The following is a 20,467-nucleotide window of genomic DNA, read 5'->3' on the forward strand; positions in this document are numbered from 1 at the left end:
AGTTATCATAATAGTTCTTGAGGTAGGTGGTATTATTATTATCCCATCTTCTAAATGAGATAGGAGAGAGTTAGAGGTGGTAAATGACTTATGTAAAGTCATACAACTGATAAGTAGTGAGCTACAAATTGAACCTAGGTCTGCTTAACTGAAGAATCAAGTTCGTAATCACTACTGATATATGTGCTGACTCCCAAACAGTTCAGTAAACCATTTCCTGCTTGTTGACAGATAGTAGTACTGTGGAGAAGGAAATGGCAATCCACTCCAGCATTCTTACATAGAGAATCCCGTGGATAGAGGAGCCTGGTGGGCTGCTGTCCATAGGGTCGCACAGAGTCGGACATGACTGAGGCGACTTCGCATGCGTTGGAGAAGGAAATGGCAACTCACTCCAGTATTCTTGCTTGGAGAATCCCAGGGACAGAGGAGCCTGGTGGGCTGCCATCTATGGGGTTGCACAGAGTCGGACATGACTGAAGCGACTTAGCAGCAGCAGTACTGTGGTAGACCTTTAAAAAATGATATTAAGAACATCTTTAAATTTCTGTCACTTTTCACTTATTTCTTAATGATGCTTTAAAATAATATACGTCTCACTGAAGTTTTCTATTTTACTTTGGTACTTGATCTCTGTCTTTATTTGTATATATTCTAGGGTCAGTGATGAAAAGGATGCACGAGGGTATCTTCAAGCCTTAGCTTCTAAAATGACTGAAGAATTGGAAGCTTTAAGAAACTCCAGCTTGGGTACCCGAGCAACAGTAAGCTCTACCATTTAGCCAACAGGCTTATTATATTAGTCAGGGGGAAGGCTCAGAAAACACTGTAATGAATCTGAGTAATTATATCAGTTTTTCTAGTTTTTGCCTACTGGAAAGTTTTTCATAAGAAATCATTCCAAGCTCCTCCCGTTTAAGAAATTATAATACATAGTTGCTTAGCTGTCATTTGTATGGCTAACCATTAATGGTAATAACCATAAAAAAATAAATGTATTTATAATGAGTCTACAGTTATTTCTGAATTTAATGAAAAAGAATATATTTTCACAAGTAATAAATATATCTCTTTTATTCTGTAATTAGGGCAAGATAGTTCTTTTAAGTACTTTCAAAAATCACTTATATTACTGAACTTAAATGTAAAAGTAGAATGGAACTAAAAGCACAGTCATGTTGTTTCATAGGATATGCCCTGGAAAATGCGACGTTTTGCAAAACTGGATATGTCAGCCAGACTGGAGTTACAGTCAGCTCTGGATGCAGAAATACGAGCCAAACAGGCCATCCAAGAAGAGCTGAATAAAGTTAAAGCGTCTAACATCATAACAGAATGGTAAGACTCTGTAGTCCCACTAGAGTGATTTCTGATTTGATCCAAAACGTATCTGGAGAGAAATTATATATTTAGTTTCCTACCTATCACTTTTTTTTTTAAATGATGACCCAAAAAAAACTGTGAATGTTTGAAAATGAATTGATTCTTTTAGGCCTTTATGCAGTACTGGGACCTTAATACAGCTCTGTTTCTATCTGACTTGTTCTTAAAGTGGAATTAATAGTATTAATATTCTATTATTTACTTTTCCCTTTTCAAAATTTATCTCTTGGTCAAGAATATTACATTAGTATAAAAATGTAGCATAAAGTCAGAACAAAATATAGTCATCTGTAAATTCTGGCCTCTACCGTAGATTTTTTATAAATGAAGCTTCTAGTGATAATGAATTTCACAGTGGTATAATATACTTAACTTATAATTTTTTCTTACTATGTTTAAAAAAAGTATATCCTCCACACTCTTCAGGACAGTTAGCTAATGAATACATTCCCACCACTGTTACCACAGCAGTAGACCAAATCATACTCTGAATAAATGATAAAAAGAAAATCATAATTGGATTGGTTCAAGGATAAGTCAGTGTAGGTGACATGGAAGAGCAGTAGAAAGTTCATGTTACAATTCAAAATACAAATAGAAAAATCTATTCAGTGCTCAGAATACCTAAGGTTGCAAGGTCATTGAGTCACAAAAGGAAATATAGGCCTATAAATTGTTTTTAATGGTATGAAGCCTTAGTCCTTAAACTGCAGTCATTAATATTTTTAATTATATCAGAGATACTGTGTATCTCTGATTGAGCGGAATTATAAATTCTTATTATAAATCAATTAACTACAAATTAAATATGCTTTACTTAAATGTACTAGTGTGACACTGAAAATGGAAAACAACTTTTTCTGGAGAATATGAATTGATCCCAACATGAAGAACTACTAAATGTCATTCTCTGTATTGTAATTGGAGTTGTGAGATCTTTCCTCTTAAGCTTAGGACATAAACTTCACATTTGTTTATAAATCAGGAATACGAGTCAAACTGAAAATTATAAACTTAGTCTTATGGTTCTCTATGAAAGAAATTTAACAGAATTCTAAAGTTAATGTTTGATTTTATACATTTTTTTAATTTACTAATTTAGCTCATGGCTAGCAACTTTTTCAATAAAAGGCAAGATAATAAATACTTAGGGTTTATAGGCCACATAGTTTCTGTCTACTCAACTGTGCTGTTGAGTATGAAAGCAGCCACAGACAGCATATAAATGAATGAACCCGAGTGTGTTCCAGTAAATCTTTATTTGCACAAGAGTAGGTGACAGGCTGGATTTGTCCTTCCTGCAGTGGTTTTCAGTTCCCTACATCATCATGACTGACATTTAAACCAAGTAAGTTCAACCACATACATGATGGCTCATTGATAAACAATATAAATAATGAATTTTTCCTTTTTTTCCCTTTTTTAAGTAAACTAAAAGATTCAGAGAAGAAGAACTTGGAACTACTATCAGAAATCGAACAACTGATAAAGGACACTGAAGAGCTTAGATCTGAAAAGGGTATGGAAATGTGTTTTGCATCCATCAGGATGTAATGTTCTGTTATGAATACATTTTATTATAGAAGAATCAGCTTAATGTGTAGGTAGAAGAATTGTTCACATGCATGTATATATGGTACACACATACACATATTTGGTAGATAAAGTCTCTGAGTTAGTTTGTTTTACCTGATACACATTGTTAAAGATTTCATAAGAGAAAACTCATTTTGCCATATATTCAACTATTTCTTCAGGGCCATAGACTATATATCTTGAACAATATTTTTGTGATTAGAAACATTTGTTCTTTTCATGTATTTATACTATTCTCAAATGTTGTAGAGGATTTGCTCTCAGGGTAGTTGAAGAAATAAGGTAAAAATAACTAGATTAATCCAGTATTAGAAAGGTAATTCAATGACAAAGAATTATTTTGACATTTCGGTGTCTTCTTCCACGTTTGACACTCAAATTGCTTGCCCTGTGGGATTTCTCAGAGCTTATTCCCATTTTCTTGAAAATATTACTTGAGCACGTTATAATTAACATAAGAAGTAACTCAGAGTGCTTGGTAGCTCTAATACATGAACTTCAATTTTCTTTCTATCATGTGGGCATTAAGAATGTGAAGATTTAATTTTTAAAAATTCAGAATGTTATTTTCTTAATGAAAGGATCTCTTATATACAGTTATTAGAAATTCATTTTCCTGAGAGTATTCCTGGTGGAATACTGACCTAGTTAATTGGCTCTAAGTTGTACTTACGTGCTGCCCTCTTATTTCCCAGTCCTGTGACACAGAGTGACAAAGCTGATTGGGTCTCTCCATCTGCTTTTAAAACTGTGAAGGAAAGAGAGTAATCACACAAAGAAGTTAACATGAAAAAAGCCATTAAAAGTAGTAGATGTTCAATAAATTTTTGTTATGAATGAGAAAGGAAGGAATCCAGAAAAAGTGAATTAGGAGCACAAGGCATCATGCTAAAATGAGAATCAAGCTTAATTTTCATGTATGAAGAATGGAGGGAGCTGCATTATTTAACGAGTAGAGGAAAAAGTATATAAGACATGGAGGACCTGTGGCCCAAAAAGCAATTTATATAGAAAAGAGAGCAGTAAGGAGTATGATTTAACCAGTTGGCATTGATTACATCATTTTATAGTAGATCTAAATTTGCAAAAGAAAAAATTAAATTTATTACATTGCATGTTAGCCTATGGCTTTTATTTGAATTTTGAGCTTTCCAGAATAATAAAATTTCACTATGTTATAAAATAATATTCTATTTAAATAATATAATGTAATATTTATATAATGAGGGCAAGGATTTTATTCTTTACTATTGTATCTCCAGTATCTAGACAGGGTTTGGCAAAAAAAACCCTCTCAGCAAATATTTATTTGTGGAACAAATTTCTGCACTGCCGTGTTCGGCAACCATGGTATTATTATTAGAGAGTAATTCAAAAAAGCACATAAATTGATACCAATTTAGTGGATCAGTTTAGTCCTAATGATATGGAGATCAGAAGTGTGTATTGGTGTTTCTCCTTTTTCCTCCCTAGTATTTATCATTATATGTGTATGATTAAGAATTATTTTGGAAATTATGCATTTAGAGTTAATACCATAGCCAAGAGATATGCATCAATTTTTTAAAAATTTGTCTGAGAAAAGCTCAGGTTTGGAGTCCTCATTCTCCAGCCCTAGTTTTTCTCAGACAAACTTTTGTCATGCAATTTGTCAATAAAACAGTAAATGAAATCATATTAAAGCCTGAGCAAAAGTTTATTCATAATTTAATAAGTTTGATTTATCACTGCATTTTTTTAAATAAAAGGTTATTTGTATTGGTGTATACTATATACTTGATGAAAGTATTTCAGAAAGGAAATGGTGCTAAATTACCTTAGAAAAATCAGACCTAACCAGAGTCCTATTTTTAAAAAATGTCCCAAGCCTACCAAAAGATTTAATGTGCTTTTTATGGCGTACTGTACAGGAAAAGAAATTCAAGAACTCAAGTAAGTCAAGAAACAAGTCCCAGAGACTGATGTAGTTTAACTATTGAGTGATAGTACAAGAAACACTGATGTATTTTAGTTTTTTTAATATGTGGAGTTAATAATGTTAATTGGTTTTAAAATATGGTAGTTTGCAAGCATCTTTTTAATAGATTCAGACAGGAAAGGTCATCCATGAAGATTAGTGTTAATTGTTCTAGTCTTAAGAAAAGTTGCTGCTGTCTTCTAGGTATAGAGCACCAAGACTCACAGCATTCTTTCTTGGCATTTTTGAATACGCCTACCGATGCTCTGGATCAATTTGAAGTAAGTATTAAACCTTTCAGATATCCCCTATGGTCGATTTAAAATTTACTTTGTGATTTAAAATTTATTTGCAATAAAACTTTTATTGCATCCCATATAAGAGGACCTAGAATCTTATATAAACAAAAATGTATTATGAAAGAAATATATGTCCTGCAATATTATGGAAACTTTAATCATAAACTTTTCTTGTATTTAAGAGAAATCTAAGATCTAAATAAGAGAGTCATTGTAAGATTTAAAAGAAATTTCATCTCTTTCCCTAAGGAACAGTAAGTTCAGAACAGATCCTAACTAAATAATTTCAACTTTTTTTTCTCCAAAGCATAGAGCCACAATAAAAAAAGCAAGTGAAAATGTCAGAGCTCACAATAGGGCAATGCTGGTTCCAATTCCAAATCAATACAGTTTTTTAGAAGTATACCAAAGGAATGCTTTTTGTTAAAAGTATTGCATATAGAGTTTATTTGGCACACTCCAGAATAATGAAATAGTGACTGTATGACTCTGTCATTCTTTGGTACTTAAATTCTTTGCTAGAAAAAAGCTTATGGTTGAACTTTTTATCTCAGAAAAAATTTGTTATTATATCTTAATCAACAGATAATTGTACATATCTGAGCAAGGCACTGTTGTACGTGCTGGAGATACAATAGTGACAAAATCAACAAAGTCTTGCCCCTCAGGAAGCTTACATTCTAGCCGGAACAGTTAGAAGGCAGAGATTCTGTTGTTTACCTTTCGTTATTACCTTTTAAAGTGCTTCCATTTAATTTAATTAATAACGATTTGCCATGAGCTTCAATTTATTACACCTTGAGCACAGTATATGAATTGTATTTCATTCTTTTGGGAAAGGGAAAAAGAATCACTCTTTAAAACGTAGTTAATGAATTTCTAAGTTTCTTGAGAAACAATGACAATGACTGCTTTTCTCATTTATTTATTTGAATTAATGTCATTTGCCTTTCAATTGTTCTACAAAATTTTTGATTTATTATTTGTTCTTATTAAATTGCTTCATCCATATTTTCTATTTTTTTATTGCTGTATTCGTTAAATAGGATTCCTTTTCTTCTTCCTCATCTTCACTGATTGATTTTTTGGATGACGTAAGTCTTTGATTTTCAAACAAATGCATCCTTCAGTAAAAGAGATCAGTGAATTGATATGAAGAATTTACCTAGTAATGCAGTCAGTTTTAGAAATATCACACTTGATAATTTGTGAGCCAAAATGTGCTTGCTTCTTACCTTAAATACAAAGAAGAGTTATCATTATTAAATATAATAAAGTAAAAATGTACTTTAAAAAATGCATTGGCCATCAGAGAATCTCTGTAGTTCCATTCTTTGCAACAGTTCTGAAGACTGGAATGCTTATTTCATTATTGTCACTATATAGCTACATAGATACAAATAATTGCTCATTTTTGTTTTTCAAGGCAGTTTCTATTTCACATTTCCCTTTTCTTTCCAGCAGTTTGCTACTTGGTTTATATGTTAGTTAAACGTAAGCCTCTGGTGGTATAATAAAAAGTGATGTTTTATTAACTCTTCCAATAGATTTTATCATACATAACACAATAGTTGAGTGCAAATCAATTTTTAATGCTGACAGAATTTCTCTTCTGATGTGAAAATTGATTTTAGTTAACATATGCACTGTAAATTGACTGCATTATCATTTTCTCTCCTAAAGTAATTCTATAGATTCAATAATTTAGAAGTTCCTAGTGTTTATTGTTCTTTTACAGAAATACCTGACATATACATCCTCTATTCTGCTAATGGCACAGTAATTCTTGTTGTAAAGCATTGTATTTTCCTATTGAGCATTCTATCTTTCCAGAAATTAGGAAATAAAATGAGTTCAGATGCAAATGCAGTGCATATAACTTTTTTAAATCAGGGGAAACTCTTTTAATGTTTTATTTTTTGTGTTTTGTTAAATATAATTCTTACATTGAAAAGAGTATTAAGCATAATTTTTTACTAAAGAAAAATCCTGATCTATATTTTTGAGTGTTTTTTTTTTAATTTCTTTGAAATATTTATACCAAAATATGCACCTTTTCATTCTAAATAGAAACTGTTTTACTATTCTTGAGACACATAATTATATTAGTTATGGTTTTTAAAAGTGTGGTAAAAAGAAGACCTTCTTGATATATAATAATATTTGATGTTATAATCTGATGTATATTTTACTAAAATATTCAGTATGGTATTTCCATATAGATAACATTCACCTTAAAAAGAATGGAAAGGAAATCTGGACAAATATTTTAATTGTTCTTTCTCCTAGAACACCATTTTCATTTTTCTTTCTAACAAACTCTTTTCTACATCCCTTTTTCTCTCACAAAAATCTCTGAATGTAAAGCACAGGAGTAGTATGTATTTTGATAAATAGATTAGCTCTTCTCAACAGAAGTACACTTCAGCCCACTGCTGTCTCATCTCTGCTCTTAAATGCTGTCTTCCACCACCACCCCGCTGTAGTGTCTAAGTTTCCCACTTTCACTTTTGCTCCAGGAATATCCTTTCTTATCCTTCTCCCACTGTTACTCAGCATAGATTCATAGATTCAATTCAGTTCAATTCAGATCTAAATTGTAAAGCAGAACAAAGGAACTCCTCTTATAAAGTAAGCAGGAGCTAAGTTCACAAAGACTGCTGAATCTTTATGATTCAGGCTCCATCTCTTTAAGGGCATGGTTTTTCTCTCATTTGCTTCCTAAGCACTTTCCTCTCCATTTATTGCTGAAGCACTTAAGTTGATTCAAATCCTGTCACTGCCACTTTCTTGGTATATAATTTGGAGCAAGATATCTAACCTTTCTATGCATTGGTTTGCTTATTGGACAAACAGGGATAATAATAGTACCAATCTCATAAGCTTGTTTGAAAATTTAAAGTGACAGTGTATTTAATGCCCTCAATGATATTGGTTATTATTTCATTACTCCTAATAGGCCAGTTCCTCTCCATTGCTGTGTTCTCTTTAGCTTCCTTTCTTGTCCACAATTTCAGTTTCACTTGAGTACTTTCTGAGCTCTTTACCACTCAGCCTTCCACTCACCACCAATATGAATCGCTATACTTTCCTCCTATTGAATCACATTACTATTGGAAATGATCTTTTGTGTCAGGGTGAAGACTATCCGTAAGCTGCCGTTTAAAAAATATTTTGTATTCTTAATTCATATTTTATGGCATAAACCTCTTACTTCTCCTCATAGTTTGTAACTATGACTATCCTTCCCATTGTTATCATCCATTTCATCCTCGAAGTCATAATAGAATCATGGTATTCAATCTTTGGCATGCTTCGGTTCAGCATCGAAGGTGTTTAGTATTAATGTATAAAACTCAGGTTCCTTGACTTCCTTATTACTCTTAAACGTTTGGATTCTTAAGGATGAAAATAAATCTTGATTGTTCTGTGTGCCCAAACTGGTTAGGCTGTTGTGCATCTTGTTTATCATATGTGACTGCCCTCTGTTACTGAGTAGACTCTATTAACTAACCCGTAGGATACATCCTCTGCTCATTCTTTTCTGTTTTCTGTCTCATTGCTATAGAAAAGAAAAATATTGTGCTGAAGACCTAAAATTGAATTGCAGCCGGAATTTGTAGTTATAGGAGGGAATAAGGTTAGTTTTAAGCAAAATTATACAAGTGCAGTTTTCTTGTGTCCACACACCATTGATCTTCTCCTAGTAACCTAGCGCCCACATACTGCCCTCCGATTTTTCAGTGCTTTACTACCAGTGCCTCCTCTCCTCCAAAATTGCCTTCTGGTTCTATCCTTCACCCCCCCACACAGGCCTGTTAACACTGTAATTATTTTACTTAAAATAGTATGCCTAATCACTTCCCTATCTCTAGTTTTTCCTCAGTATGTTTTGTCTGTTATTCAAAATTCAGATGAATGCTAGAATTTGTGGCAGTCTTGGAAGACATTTGGAACAAGTTGCTTACCTTTTAAGTTATGCTGTTTAGATAGCTCTTAACAGAAGAGAAAGAGCATTTGTAACACCAGTCTTTCCTTCCCTCTGATTCAGACAAAGCAAAATAATTCTCCACACTCTACTTCTGTAACTCAAAGGAGCTTAGGCATTTGGACTTTTCTACATGTACAATAACAGACTTTTGAAGGAGAAAAGAACCCTAGAAAATCTTTAGCCCAGTGATTTTAGTCATTATATACCACAGCACTCTCACTAGTAGATAGATATGTTGTTGTTGTTGTTTAGTCACTAGGTCATGTCTGACTTTTTGTGACCTCATGGACTGTAGCCTGCCAGGCTCCTCTATCCATGGGATTTCCCAGGCAAGAATACTGGTGTGGGTCATTTTCCTTTTCCAGGGGATCTTCCTGATTCAAGGATCAAACCTGCGTCTCCTGCATTATAGGCTGATTCTTTTTTTTTTTTTTAATTGGAGACTAATTACTTTACAATATTGTAGTGGTTTTTGCTATACATTGATATGAATTAGCCATGGGTGTACATGTGTTCCCCATCCTGAACACCCCTCCCACCTCCCTTCCCATCCCATCCCTCAGGGTCATCCCAGTGCACCAGCCCAGAGCACCCTGCCTCATGCATTGTACCTGGACTGGCGATCTGTTTCACATATGGTAATATACATGTTTCAATGCTATTCTCTCAGATCATCCCACTCTCAACTTCTCCCACAGAGTCCAAAAGTCTCTTCTTTACATCTGTGTCTCTTTTGCTGCCTTGCATATAGGGTCATCATTACCATCTTTCTGAATTCCATATATATGCATTAGTATACTGTATTGGTGTTTTTCTTTCTGACTTACTTCACTCTGTATAACAGGCTCCAGTTTCATCCACCTCATTAGAACTGATTCAAATGCATTCTTTTTAATGGCTGAGTAATATTCCATTGTGTCTATGTACCACAGCTTCCTTATCCATTCGTCTGCCGATGGGCATCTAGGTTGCTTTCATGTCCTGGCTATTGTAAACAGTGCTGTGATGAACACTGGGGTACCCGTGTCTCTTTCAATTCTGGTTTCCTCGGTGTGTATGCCCAGCAGTGGGATTGCTGGGTCGTGTGGCAGTTCTATTTCCAGTTTTTTAAGGAATCTCCACACTGTTCTCCATAGTGGCTGTACTAGTTTGCATTCCCACCAACAGTGTAAGAGGATTCCACTGAGCCATCGGGGAAGCCCAATAGATATGTTACTCCCCTATTAGTGACAGTGACTAGGATTCTCAGTCTTAGGAGTAATGGGTAAGTGTTGATAAAGGGGTTATGTATGGCATTCTTTAGGGCAGATAAAAGGGAGGTGGGTTAATTTTGAAAGAAACTGAGGCCATTTTGATAAGTAGCCTCTTGGGTAAGGCATTCCCATATGAACCAGTAAGACAGCAGTCAAACAGACACCAGGATCCCTTCTGCTGTGGAAATGATTTCCTCTTTTACCCTCATCTTTCCTCTCAGCCCCATTTGCCCAATCCTAGACTGCTTGTGATACTACATATCAGGTCCAGCCTCATCTCTTAAGTTACAGGTGGGGAGCAGTGAAGCTCACCAGCTCGAATTTTCCCCCCATCTGTTCCCTTTGTTCCCATGGTAGCAGATCAAGGAATCATTTTTTTCAGACTAAGCTTACAGAAACTTCCCATTCTGTCAACTCATTTTCTCCTTTTCAAGTGAACCCCCAAAATACTTGACTATATTAAAGGAGTACTAAGTACAGTTATATAAATGAATTAGTTGCTGTTTATATTTGATAAACATATTGTCATATATTAAGTATATGCCAGGTAAATTTTGAGTTTTATTAAATTACAAGTCTACTCTGTTCATTTAGACTAAGTTCAGCATAGCTGTGGAAATTGCCCACTTATCTGGCAGTGTACCATCTTGCTCTTTGGAGGTTGTCTTACTCTAGTGTACTGAGGAAAAGAGTTAATCAAGGAATTAATGCTCTAGAATATAAAGGTCAGACATAAAGGAATAAAGATAAAACATTTAGTCCAGTTGTCTAGTACTCCTAATGTGTTCTTTTCTTGCATTCTGGCATATTAAGAGAAGAGTAGCCTGAAAGTATCGGCAAGCTGAGTTCTACTCTTGGTTTTGGCCTCTTATAAAAGCTTATTAAGGTGTCCCAAAATATTTAATTTCAGTCCTGACTCCCTAGTAGGTTCCTTCATGTATGTTTTGCTTTTTAGCATTGTTCTCCCCCCAGCTTCTCTCATATTCTGTCATAAGCAGCCATAGAAATCTGCAACTTGGCAACATGGGTTAACTGATTCTGGGAAAAGTTGATCACACATGAGAATCAATGAAAGATGAAATTCTCAAACATGCATTGTAAAGAGTTTTTAATCCTATGACTGAAGCTAGGCCTAGATCCTAAGAAATAACGAAATTTCTATAATTTCCTCCTTTAATTCTTATTTTTTAAAGCTTCCACATATTAAGTCCAACCTGACTTGAAATTCTCACATTTCAGAGGATTGTCACATGTAATCTCTATTTTAGGCAGCATGTTTTATTATATATTATATATCATATATTATATCAATAATATAGTTGGGTAACTAGAGGGAAGCAGTCATGACTACATAGTCTTTTATCCCTTCTATTTTTTATTAAATAAGACCTCTGAAATACATTAACTGAAACCTTAGAATCTATTAGCCAAACTCTGTGTCCATAAGATAAATTACTTCTTTTGGTTTCTGCTTATCATGCTTACTCCCATAATCAGCCTTGAAGTTCTGGTGGCAATTAAAGATCTAGGTATAAAATGGTATATGATTGCACACTTCAGAAAATGTACTGGTTTCCAGTGCTTGCTATGAGACCCAATTTCACTGTTTATAGAAAACCATGGTATGTGTGGGTATGTTCAAGAGGTTTAAGAGTGTGTGTGTTTTCCTCTAATTGTACCATCTGGAAAGTGTAACTTGCCCTATTCTATTGAAAATGTAAAAATGGTCTGATTTCTACATAGCTACTTGAGGAAGAACATTATTACAATGGTGATTTAGTATCACTGTTAGCTTAGAAAACCTCTTGTCCTTCATATGCAAAGACAGTTTTGAGAGACATTTTGACTTGTTTTGCATATAGTGGTAATATAATTTGAGCTATTCCATGTTCTTTCTCATGATTTTGACATAATATGGACTTTCAGAATATGTATAGCCAATATGTAAGGGTTTCTCTATGTTAAATATTTTAGCACTTTTTACATGTGTGGTTCTCTGCTGTGCACAGTGGTAGATACTAAGATAAATCAGACATAGAAGTAGACCTCAAATACTTATCTTATTATTAGAAAAAATAAATACACTGTTATGTACTATATGAAGTAGAAAATGGTGAATGCCATAAGAAATATTTAGGTTAAATATCATATAATTTCAGAAGGATTTATTCAATATGTATTAAGAATTTTTAAGTTTACAAGTTTTATGCTAAGCATAATACAGTATTTCCTGCCCTTAAGGATCTGATCTGATGGAAAAGACATCTAAATAATTATAACACCCATGGAAGAAGTACAATAATAAAAGATACAGACTGCATATCATGGGAGTAGAAAGGAGATATTAAGGAGCTTATATTTAATCAGTCCCATATGTAATAATTATTAACAGTCTTAACAGAAAAGAAAAGTGACCAGCTTCCTTTTGGACAAGTTAAATTTGAGGTGCCCGAGGGACATGCATGTGGAAATGTTTGACAGATAGTTTTCTAGATGAGTCAGCAGCTTAAGGAAAAGGAGTGAACAAGAACTGGCAGTACGAATTTAGGAATGATCAACATAGTTGAAACTAGATTGAGATCTGCCAGGGAGGGATTGTATTAGGTTGCTACAAAAGTACTTGTGGTTTTGGACTGTGAATTTTAATTCATTGTAACTAGATTCAAACTCATCTTTGTTAACCAAAATAGCAACCATTACAATCAACACATTTTTGCCAATGAGAAATAAGTTTTTATTCCTGTAACATAAAAAACCATGGTTCGGGGTTGAATGAACTCTTGGGAAGCATTTTCTGCCTCCTTCTGGTGGTAGAAGCATTTTCCCTCCTAAAAGTTGTCGAGATGCTTGAAGAAGTGGTAGTCAGTTGACAAGATGTCAGGTGAATATGGCAGATGAGGCAAAAGTTTGTAGCGCAGTTTGTTCAACTTTTGGAGTGTTGATTGTGCATTGTGCTGTCAGGCATTGTCATGGAGAAGAATTGGGCCCATTCTGTTGACCAGTTCTGGCTGTAGGCATTACAGTTTTCAGTGCATCTCATCAATTTGCCAAGCCTACTTTTCAGGTGTAATGGTTTCACCAGGATTCAGAAAGCTATAGTGGATCAGATGGGCAGCAGAACACCAAAAACTGACCATGACCTCTTTTTGCTGCAAGTTTGGCTTTGGGAAGTGCTTTGAAACTTCTTCTTGGTCCAACCACTGAGCTGGTTGTTACTGGTTTCACATAAAATCCACTTTTCGTCACACATCACAATTCGATTGAGAAATGGTTCATTGTTGTTGCATAGAATAAAATGACAGTTTCTCTATTTTTGGTCAGCTCATGATGCACCCATTTGTAGAGCATTTTCACTCTTACCCGTTTGCTGCAAATGCCAGATGACCATAGAATGGTTGATGTTGAGTTCTTAGGCAACTTCTTGTGTAGTTGTAAGAGGAGCAGCTTTGATGACCTCTCTCAGTTGGTCATTGTCAACTTCAATGGCTGGTCACTACACTCCTCATCTTCAAGGCTCTCGTCTCCTTTGCAAAACTTCTTGAACCACCCCTGCACTGTATATTCATTAGCAGTTCTTGGGCCAAATGCGTTGTTGATGTTGCAAGTTGTCTTCACTGCTTTACGACCCATTTTGAACTTGAATAAAAAAAAAAATCACTCGAGTGTACTTTTTGTCTAACATCATCTCTATAGTCTAAAATAAATACAAAATAAATGCAAGTAATAAGTCATTAGCAAAAAAATAAAGCAAGAAATGTGCTTTAAAATGGTATATAGCATAACCACATTTATTTAAGAATATATTCCAATATCAAATGGCAAAATTCAGCAATGCAAAACTGCGATTACTTTTGTACCAACCTAGTAGCAAAAGAAAAGTGGTGAGTCAGAACACAAACCCAGGATCTCTCACACTGAGAAGGGTGGAGGAACAGGACTCCACATAAGAGGAGGAGCAGTGGTCACAGGGGATGACTCAGGAAAGTGTTGCATCACAAGAACTAAAGGAGTACAGTTTTAAGAGGGAATGGTTAGCAGCCTCAGGTACAGCCAAGATGTCTGGTACCATCAGACAAACAGGAGACCCTGATCTTCACAGTATTTCATTAGAGCAGTCAAAGCAGAAGCCAGATTGTACTATATGGAGAAGTGATTGAGAGGCTCAGAAGTAGAGGCAGTGATTGTATACCATTTTGCGAAGTCTGACTATGAAGGTTTGAATCCTACCTCTGCCACTTACCAGTTTTTTGACCTGTTGCAAGTTAATCTGTTTTCTTCATGTTTAAAATGGGGATTGTAATATGTTATATTAATTCTTCTGTGAGGATTTTGAAAGTTAATATATGTAAATTTCTTTGAAAAGTACCTGTATATATTTCACACATGATAGATGTTAGCTATTATCATTATTAAGGGAGAGGAGAGATTAAATGCTTCCTAGAGAAGGGGCTGGTGGTTGAGTTATTAATGTTTGATTGTTTGGTTTTGGGGCGTATGGAGGGAGACGAGTACTTCCTATTAGTAACTGAAGGAATATAACTTGGTTTGAACCTGAGACTTTAACCTCTACTATAATGGAAGACTGACTGGACTAAGAAGAACCTGTTTAGAAACCTGCAGACTTTCTAATCCTAGTTTGCTGTTAACTCTTAGGTTACGGTGTTTGTCACCTACCATTCCAATTTCCTACAGAAAGAAATAATAATTCCTGTTTACCAAACTGCCAATTATTGTACAAGTAAAACTGATAATCTTGAATGATGTTTCTTATCCTTGAGATTTTCTCTTAAACCTTCTGTAACTCCTGTAGACTCAGTTTATAAATTCACTCCTCTAGGTACCCATAAAAACCTTATGCATGCCCCTCCAGGTTCCCAAAAAACTTTGTACATGCCCTTATTACAGCATTTGTCACATTGCTGGCGGTGTGATGCTCCCCCACCAGTCTGTGAACTGCAGTGCTCTCTATTAAGTGACTGGCATATTATAAACCCTCAATAAACATCAGGTTGAATTGATTACAGAAAAAATGAGTAGATATGATACATATCTGGAAGCTCTTTTGCTTGAGCATCACAAATTTCAAAAACTTTAAAAATATTTCTATGTAATTGTCTACTTATTGTTACCTTTTCTGAATTACTTAATTCTTTAATGTCAGAAAGGCAAAGGTCCTTCTTTTGATTAAGCCTAATGTCTAGTCAGGATGGACAATATTGTTGAAGTAGTTTTTTGTGTTAATTCAACATCAGTAATTCTAAAGGCCTAATTTAGCACTTACCATTGAAAAGAGTAAGAATTTGGTAGTAAATGCCTGAAGCAAAACTAGTTAATTAAATGTTTTGTTTAAATGCTGACTAGCACTAAATCAGAGTTATTCAGATCCTTTTTGTACTCTTATTTCAAGTTGCCACCACAAACCTTTCCAGAAAAGAGATTGGCCATAACTTGATGGATCGTTACTTGGTGGGTGACTGTGCAAGGTCCAGTGAAAACTTGATTACCATTCTTAGATGGAGCCTGAACAACTTTCTTTACTTTCCTGTCTTCCAGTTTTTTCTGAAAATGCCTGTACTTTCAACCTATCAGAACTATGTCTTTACATGTATGTTTATATACTTTGTCTGTTAATACAGTATTAGTCATTGAGAGTCATGTGTGTAAATATTTGTAACGTAGTATTCTCCTTTCTTTGTTGAAGCGCTCTCCATCCTGTACTCCAGCTAGCAAAGGCAGACGTGTAAGAGACTACTGCACTTGTGTGCCCATCCCGATGCCCTCTACCCTCTATTTTATCCTTTTGCCTGTGGTTGCAGTACATGCTAATGTTCTTGTGGTGTATTACATTTATTGCATGCTTTGTGCTGCTGCTCTTGCTATTGCTATACTCTGCTTTTCTGTATTTTCTTTTTTTGTTGTTTTTTGGCTTTGGCCGCAAAGCTTTAGGAATGTTCATATAAATTTCTACAACCAAACCACTAAAATTGTAAGGTATCTTTTTCATTTTGATTGGGTGAAAAAGTGATCCTAAAGTATGCTGTCTAAATTGGCCACATACAAAGTAAATGAGTTTCTAAACAATCCAATGTAAGCAGTTATGTAGAGATTTGTAGAGATTTTAATTATGTAGAAAGAAAGCTTGATAATTCACATTATGCAAAATTCAAAAAAGATTTTGGATAAGGTATGGATCTGACTGATGACAATTTTTGTAAATCAATTCTGGAGAAATCTTTGATAGATTTTTTAGCATAGTTCAAAGCTATATTCCCAAATACCTTGTATTTAGAGATTTGAGGCAATGATGTCTAAGATATTTCTAAGATTGAAAAAAACATTTATAGCTTCTTTATATATGTATTGATTACAAGCTATAACCATCTTCCTGTGCTAAACCCAATCCAGTGTTTCTCAATCTGAAATGGGCAAGCCACTATCTCTATGCTGTAAGGTTCTGATATGGCCCAAATGGGGAGTCTGTGAAAAGGTCTCAAATTTTTCTAAACCAGCCTCCACCCCAACACCAATATACACACATTCAGACTCACTAGTTGAAAAGATAGCTGACATGGTTTGCTCTGGTTTTCATAGATAGTGTAAATAACAACATTCAAAAGGAAAATCTATGATAGATACAAATTTCAGACTTTCTCTTGTCAGCTTCATGATCTTTGGTGTTGATCAGCACCTTCAATCCATAATTTTGGACTGGGAACGTTCTAAAGGGAATTATCTGGTTTATGGAGGGCATGGGAAGCAGTGGGTCTCTCCACAAACAGTGGTCTGCTTGTGGAGAGACCCACTGCTTCCTGTGCTCTTATCTTCCAGGTGTGATGGACAGTTGATTGTAAAATAAATATGATTAACCCTAGCATAGCGTATGTTTTCAAGCTACTGTTTAATAATGAATAAACAGATCCAGTGGTATGGCAAGTAGAACTGTGACTTCAACTGATATCTCATTAATTAATGAAGTTGATGAAAAGATTGCTGGTTAACTGACTTATTGATTATTTTTATATTTGGGTATTTGGGTTTATCCAATCTGAATATATGTTAATTAGAAGGAAAGACCAAAATGTTGTGTGCTGAGTTATATTTGGTTCGAATAATTAGTCTGTGGATTGACTACTTTATTAACTGTTTGTTTTTGAATAAGGTTATCCTTCAGAGAGATTTTGTTTTTCCGGTTAAATTTATCATTAATTATGTTTCTTGCCTTGTAGATCTCTGACCACACAGAATATTTTTGTGAATCTTTAAATAAGAAAAAATTTTTTGAGGGAAATAGCTGTTATAAGGCCCCTGCTATTTAGTTTATATTTTAATCTATAGGATATAATTAAGTCACACTTTACTAGAGCCTACTGGCTTATAATTACATATGATTTTTTTAAATGCAGATGTGATAGGCTTGGTAATTTCCTTTGCAGGCTTCCTTTAATTTTTCCTTATTGAATATTTGACAGATAAGAAGTCAGGTAATGTCTATGAGGGAGATGATTAAAGAGTTACCAATTATTCAACAGTTAAATAAAAACATAGAATAATGAGTAACCTTAATAGTCCCTGGAAACATCCATGAAAACAGTAGGACACAAATAGTTACCATTTCTAACAGTGACCTTGAATCTAACTGTGGCATACAGTTTTTATGTTACATACTGTGTTTTTAGACAAGAAATACATAATATTTTCATAAATTTAAAATTCTTTAAGTGACTGAAATGTTATATAAGTGAGGTATATATTTTTATTTCCCATGTACTCTAAAGCCTCATTTATAATCTAGATATTTATGTACTTTTTATGTGGTTTAGTTTAATTAATCATAGTATAAAAAAGATTTGTTATTATTGTTAATGTCTGAATACAGATGGTTATGGAATGTTTTCATTAATAGTGAGAAACACTGAGTATCTTTTGGATTATTCCTTTAGAAATTAAAGCAGAAACTGTAAATAGCCAACATGTGACAAGACTTTATTCTATGTTTTCTTAGAACATGTGTAAATTCTCCAGAGTAGATATTCAAATGAATAAACTGAAAATAATTTAAGGAGAAATTTTCATAAAGAGAAACAAGTTACATCATTTGTAACTAGTAAGATTACATTTACAGGTCATAACCTTCAGTAATTTATGATTTATTTTAGAATGATAGAATGATAAAATATATTTACTGTTATCTAAATGACATGCAATACTGGTTTTTAAACCATAAAGTGAAAGTGAAGTTGCTCAGTTGTGTCCGACTCTTTGTGACCCATGAACTATAGCCCATCAGGCTTCTTCATCCATGAAATTTTCCAGGCAAGAGTACTGGAGTGGGTTGCCATTTCCTTCTCCAGGGGATCTTCCTGACCCAGGGATTGAACCCGTATCTCCCACATTGAGGGCAGACACTTTTACCGTCTGAGGCACCAGGGAAGCCCTTTAAATTATAAGCACAATTAAAAGAAATAACTATTTCACTGAAAGCTTGAGGTTATAACACATTTCTGAATAGTAAAAATTGGGTTACTTTCCTCTTTGTTTCTAAAATACTTCCAGCTACAGGATAAAGAAAATTGATGAAAATTTGGATTTTTTTTCTGTTAACTTTGAGTTTTATATTTACCAATACAAAACAATGTATTAGATGCAAGCAATTTTTAAATCTCTATCAAATTCGTATCAAGTCTTGGTATCTTTTTCTTTTAAAACTAGGTTTCTTCTGTGAATGTTTTGCTACTTGTTCAAATCTATAATTATTTTTGGAGTAGAAAAGACCCATTGATACATATTCAATAAAGTCGTTTTTGATCTTTTTATTATTTATAAGGAGGCCATATTGCATAATTTGAGAAAATCTGAAATAGTTGGTCATCTAAAAGTCAGATCTGAGCCAAAGTGGAAAAAATTTTCTATTTCACCATACTGTTCTAAAAATACATTTTGTGGGTTATTCATTAGAGAAGTCCTAATAAATTCAGGAAACATTATGGACTTTTTACATGACGTTGTTATGCATTGTGAATAATATGCTGATATTAGGCTTTTCTGCTTTTTTTTTTTTTTCTGCTTTTTTTTTTAAGCAGTAGAGCATTAAGTAAAAGTGACATTATAGTAAATATTTCTAATACTTATTCATCAGAATAACTCCTTAACGTATGTTTACTTAGAAAAAAGAATCAGTTAATCAAAAAATAGAAAAAGAATTGCTTTTACATAAAAAGTTTTCTCAGTAGATCTCAGCTTATAAATACTGAGTGAATTGCTTATTATTATTAGTGTGTTAGTTGTTCAGTCATGTCCGACTCTTTGCGACCCCATGGGCTGTAGGCCGCCAGGCTCCTCAGTCCATGAAATTCTCCAGGGAAGAATACTGGATTGGGTTACCATGCCCTTCTCCAAGGGATCTTCCCGACCCAGGGATCGAACCAAGATTGCTTATACTATTCAGTTAAGATCTGTTTCCAAGATCTTCCTTTGGATTATATCACAATATACTGTCCAATTAATATAAGCTATCTATTGTTCCTTATTATTTCCCCCTTTTATCATTCTTTCTATAATCATAAACTCAATTATCAATTTAAGATATCTCTGCTGTGATATTTTGGTATATCATATATTGGTATATCATATTTATTAGCTTTTCCTGCATTATTAAGTCATTGCTTACATTTAATGCTATAATTATTTTTATAACACAAAGAATTTTTAACTTCCTTAGTTTTAATATAATATTAATTATATTTGTCTCAAAGGTAAAAGTAGCTAATATGCTATTAATCAATTGCTTTGCTGTCATATTATACCTAAATCATTGCCAATTAATTATTAAAATTAGTTTTAGGCTCTCTGTAAATCCTGGCATGTAATCATTGAGTATTCTGAAAGTTTAGTAGAATTAACTGCTTTTAGTAGCTCAAATAAGCCATTAATTATAAAGGCATTGGTAACATGTAGTTATAGATAAAATTAATAACATCTTAAAAGCATA

At 33.9% G+C, this 20,467-nt stretch overlaps 1 protein-coding gene across 10 annotated transcripts in view; it reads left to right on the forward strand.

The window, feature by feature from the left end:
* CDC42BPA (CDC42 binding protein kinase alpha) overlaps positions 1 to 20,467 on the forward strand; it is a 292,824-nt gene that overhangs the window by 228,911 nt on the left and 43,446 nt on the right. For 7 of the 10 annotated variants that reach the window (XM_081486910.1, XM_081486912.1, XM_081486914.1 and 4 more), the window contains 4 exons: positions 659 to 764; positions 1,190 to 1,338; positions 2,811 to 2,902; positions 5,141 to 5,217. In XM_081486910.1, the coding sequence (XP_081343036.1) occupies positions 659 to 764; positions 1,190 to 1,338; positions 2,811 to 2,902; positions 5,141 to 5,217 (424 nt within the window). Of the gene's footprint in view, positions 1 to 658; positions 765 to 1,189; positions 1,339 to 2,810; positions 2,903 to 5,140; positions 5,218 to 6,281; positions 6,330 to 16,180; positions 16,220 to 20,467 lie in introns of all 10 variants that reach the window. The other 3 variants (XM_081486909.1, XM_081486911.1, XM_081486913.1) reach the window with 3 other exon arrangements.

This window comes from Giraffa tippelskirchi, chromosome 5, assembly GCF_054371585.1.
Source record: "Giraffa tippelskirchi isolate mGirTip1 chromosome 5, T2T-mGirTip1v1.2.pri, whole genome shotgun sequence".
Classification (NCBI taxonomy): domain Eukaryota; kingdom Metazoa; phylum Chordata; class Mammalia; order Artiodactyla; family Giraffidae; genus Giraffa; species Giraffa tippelskirchi.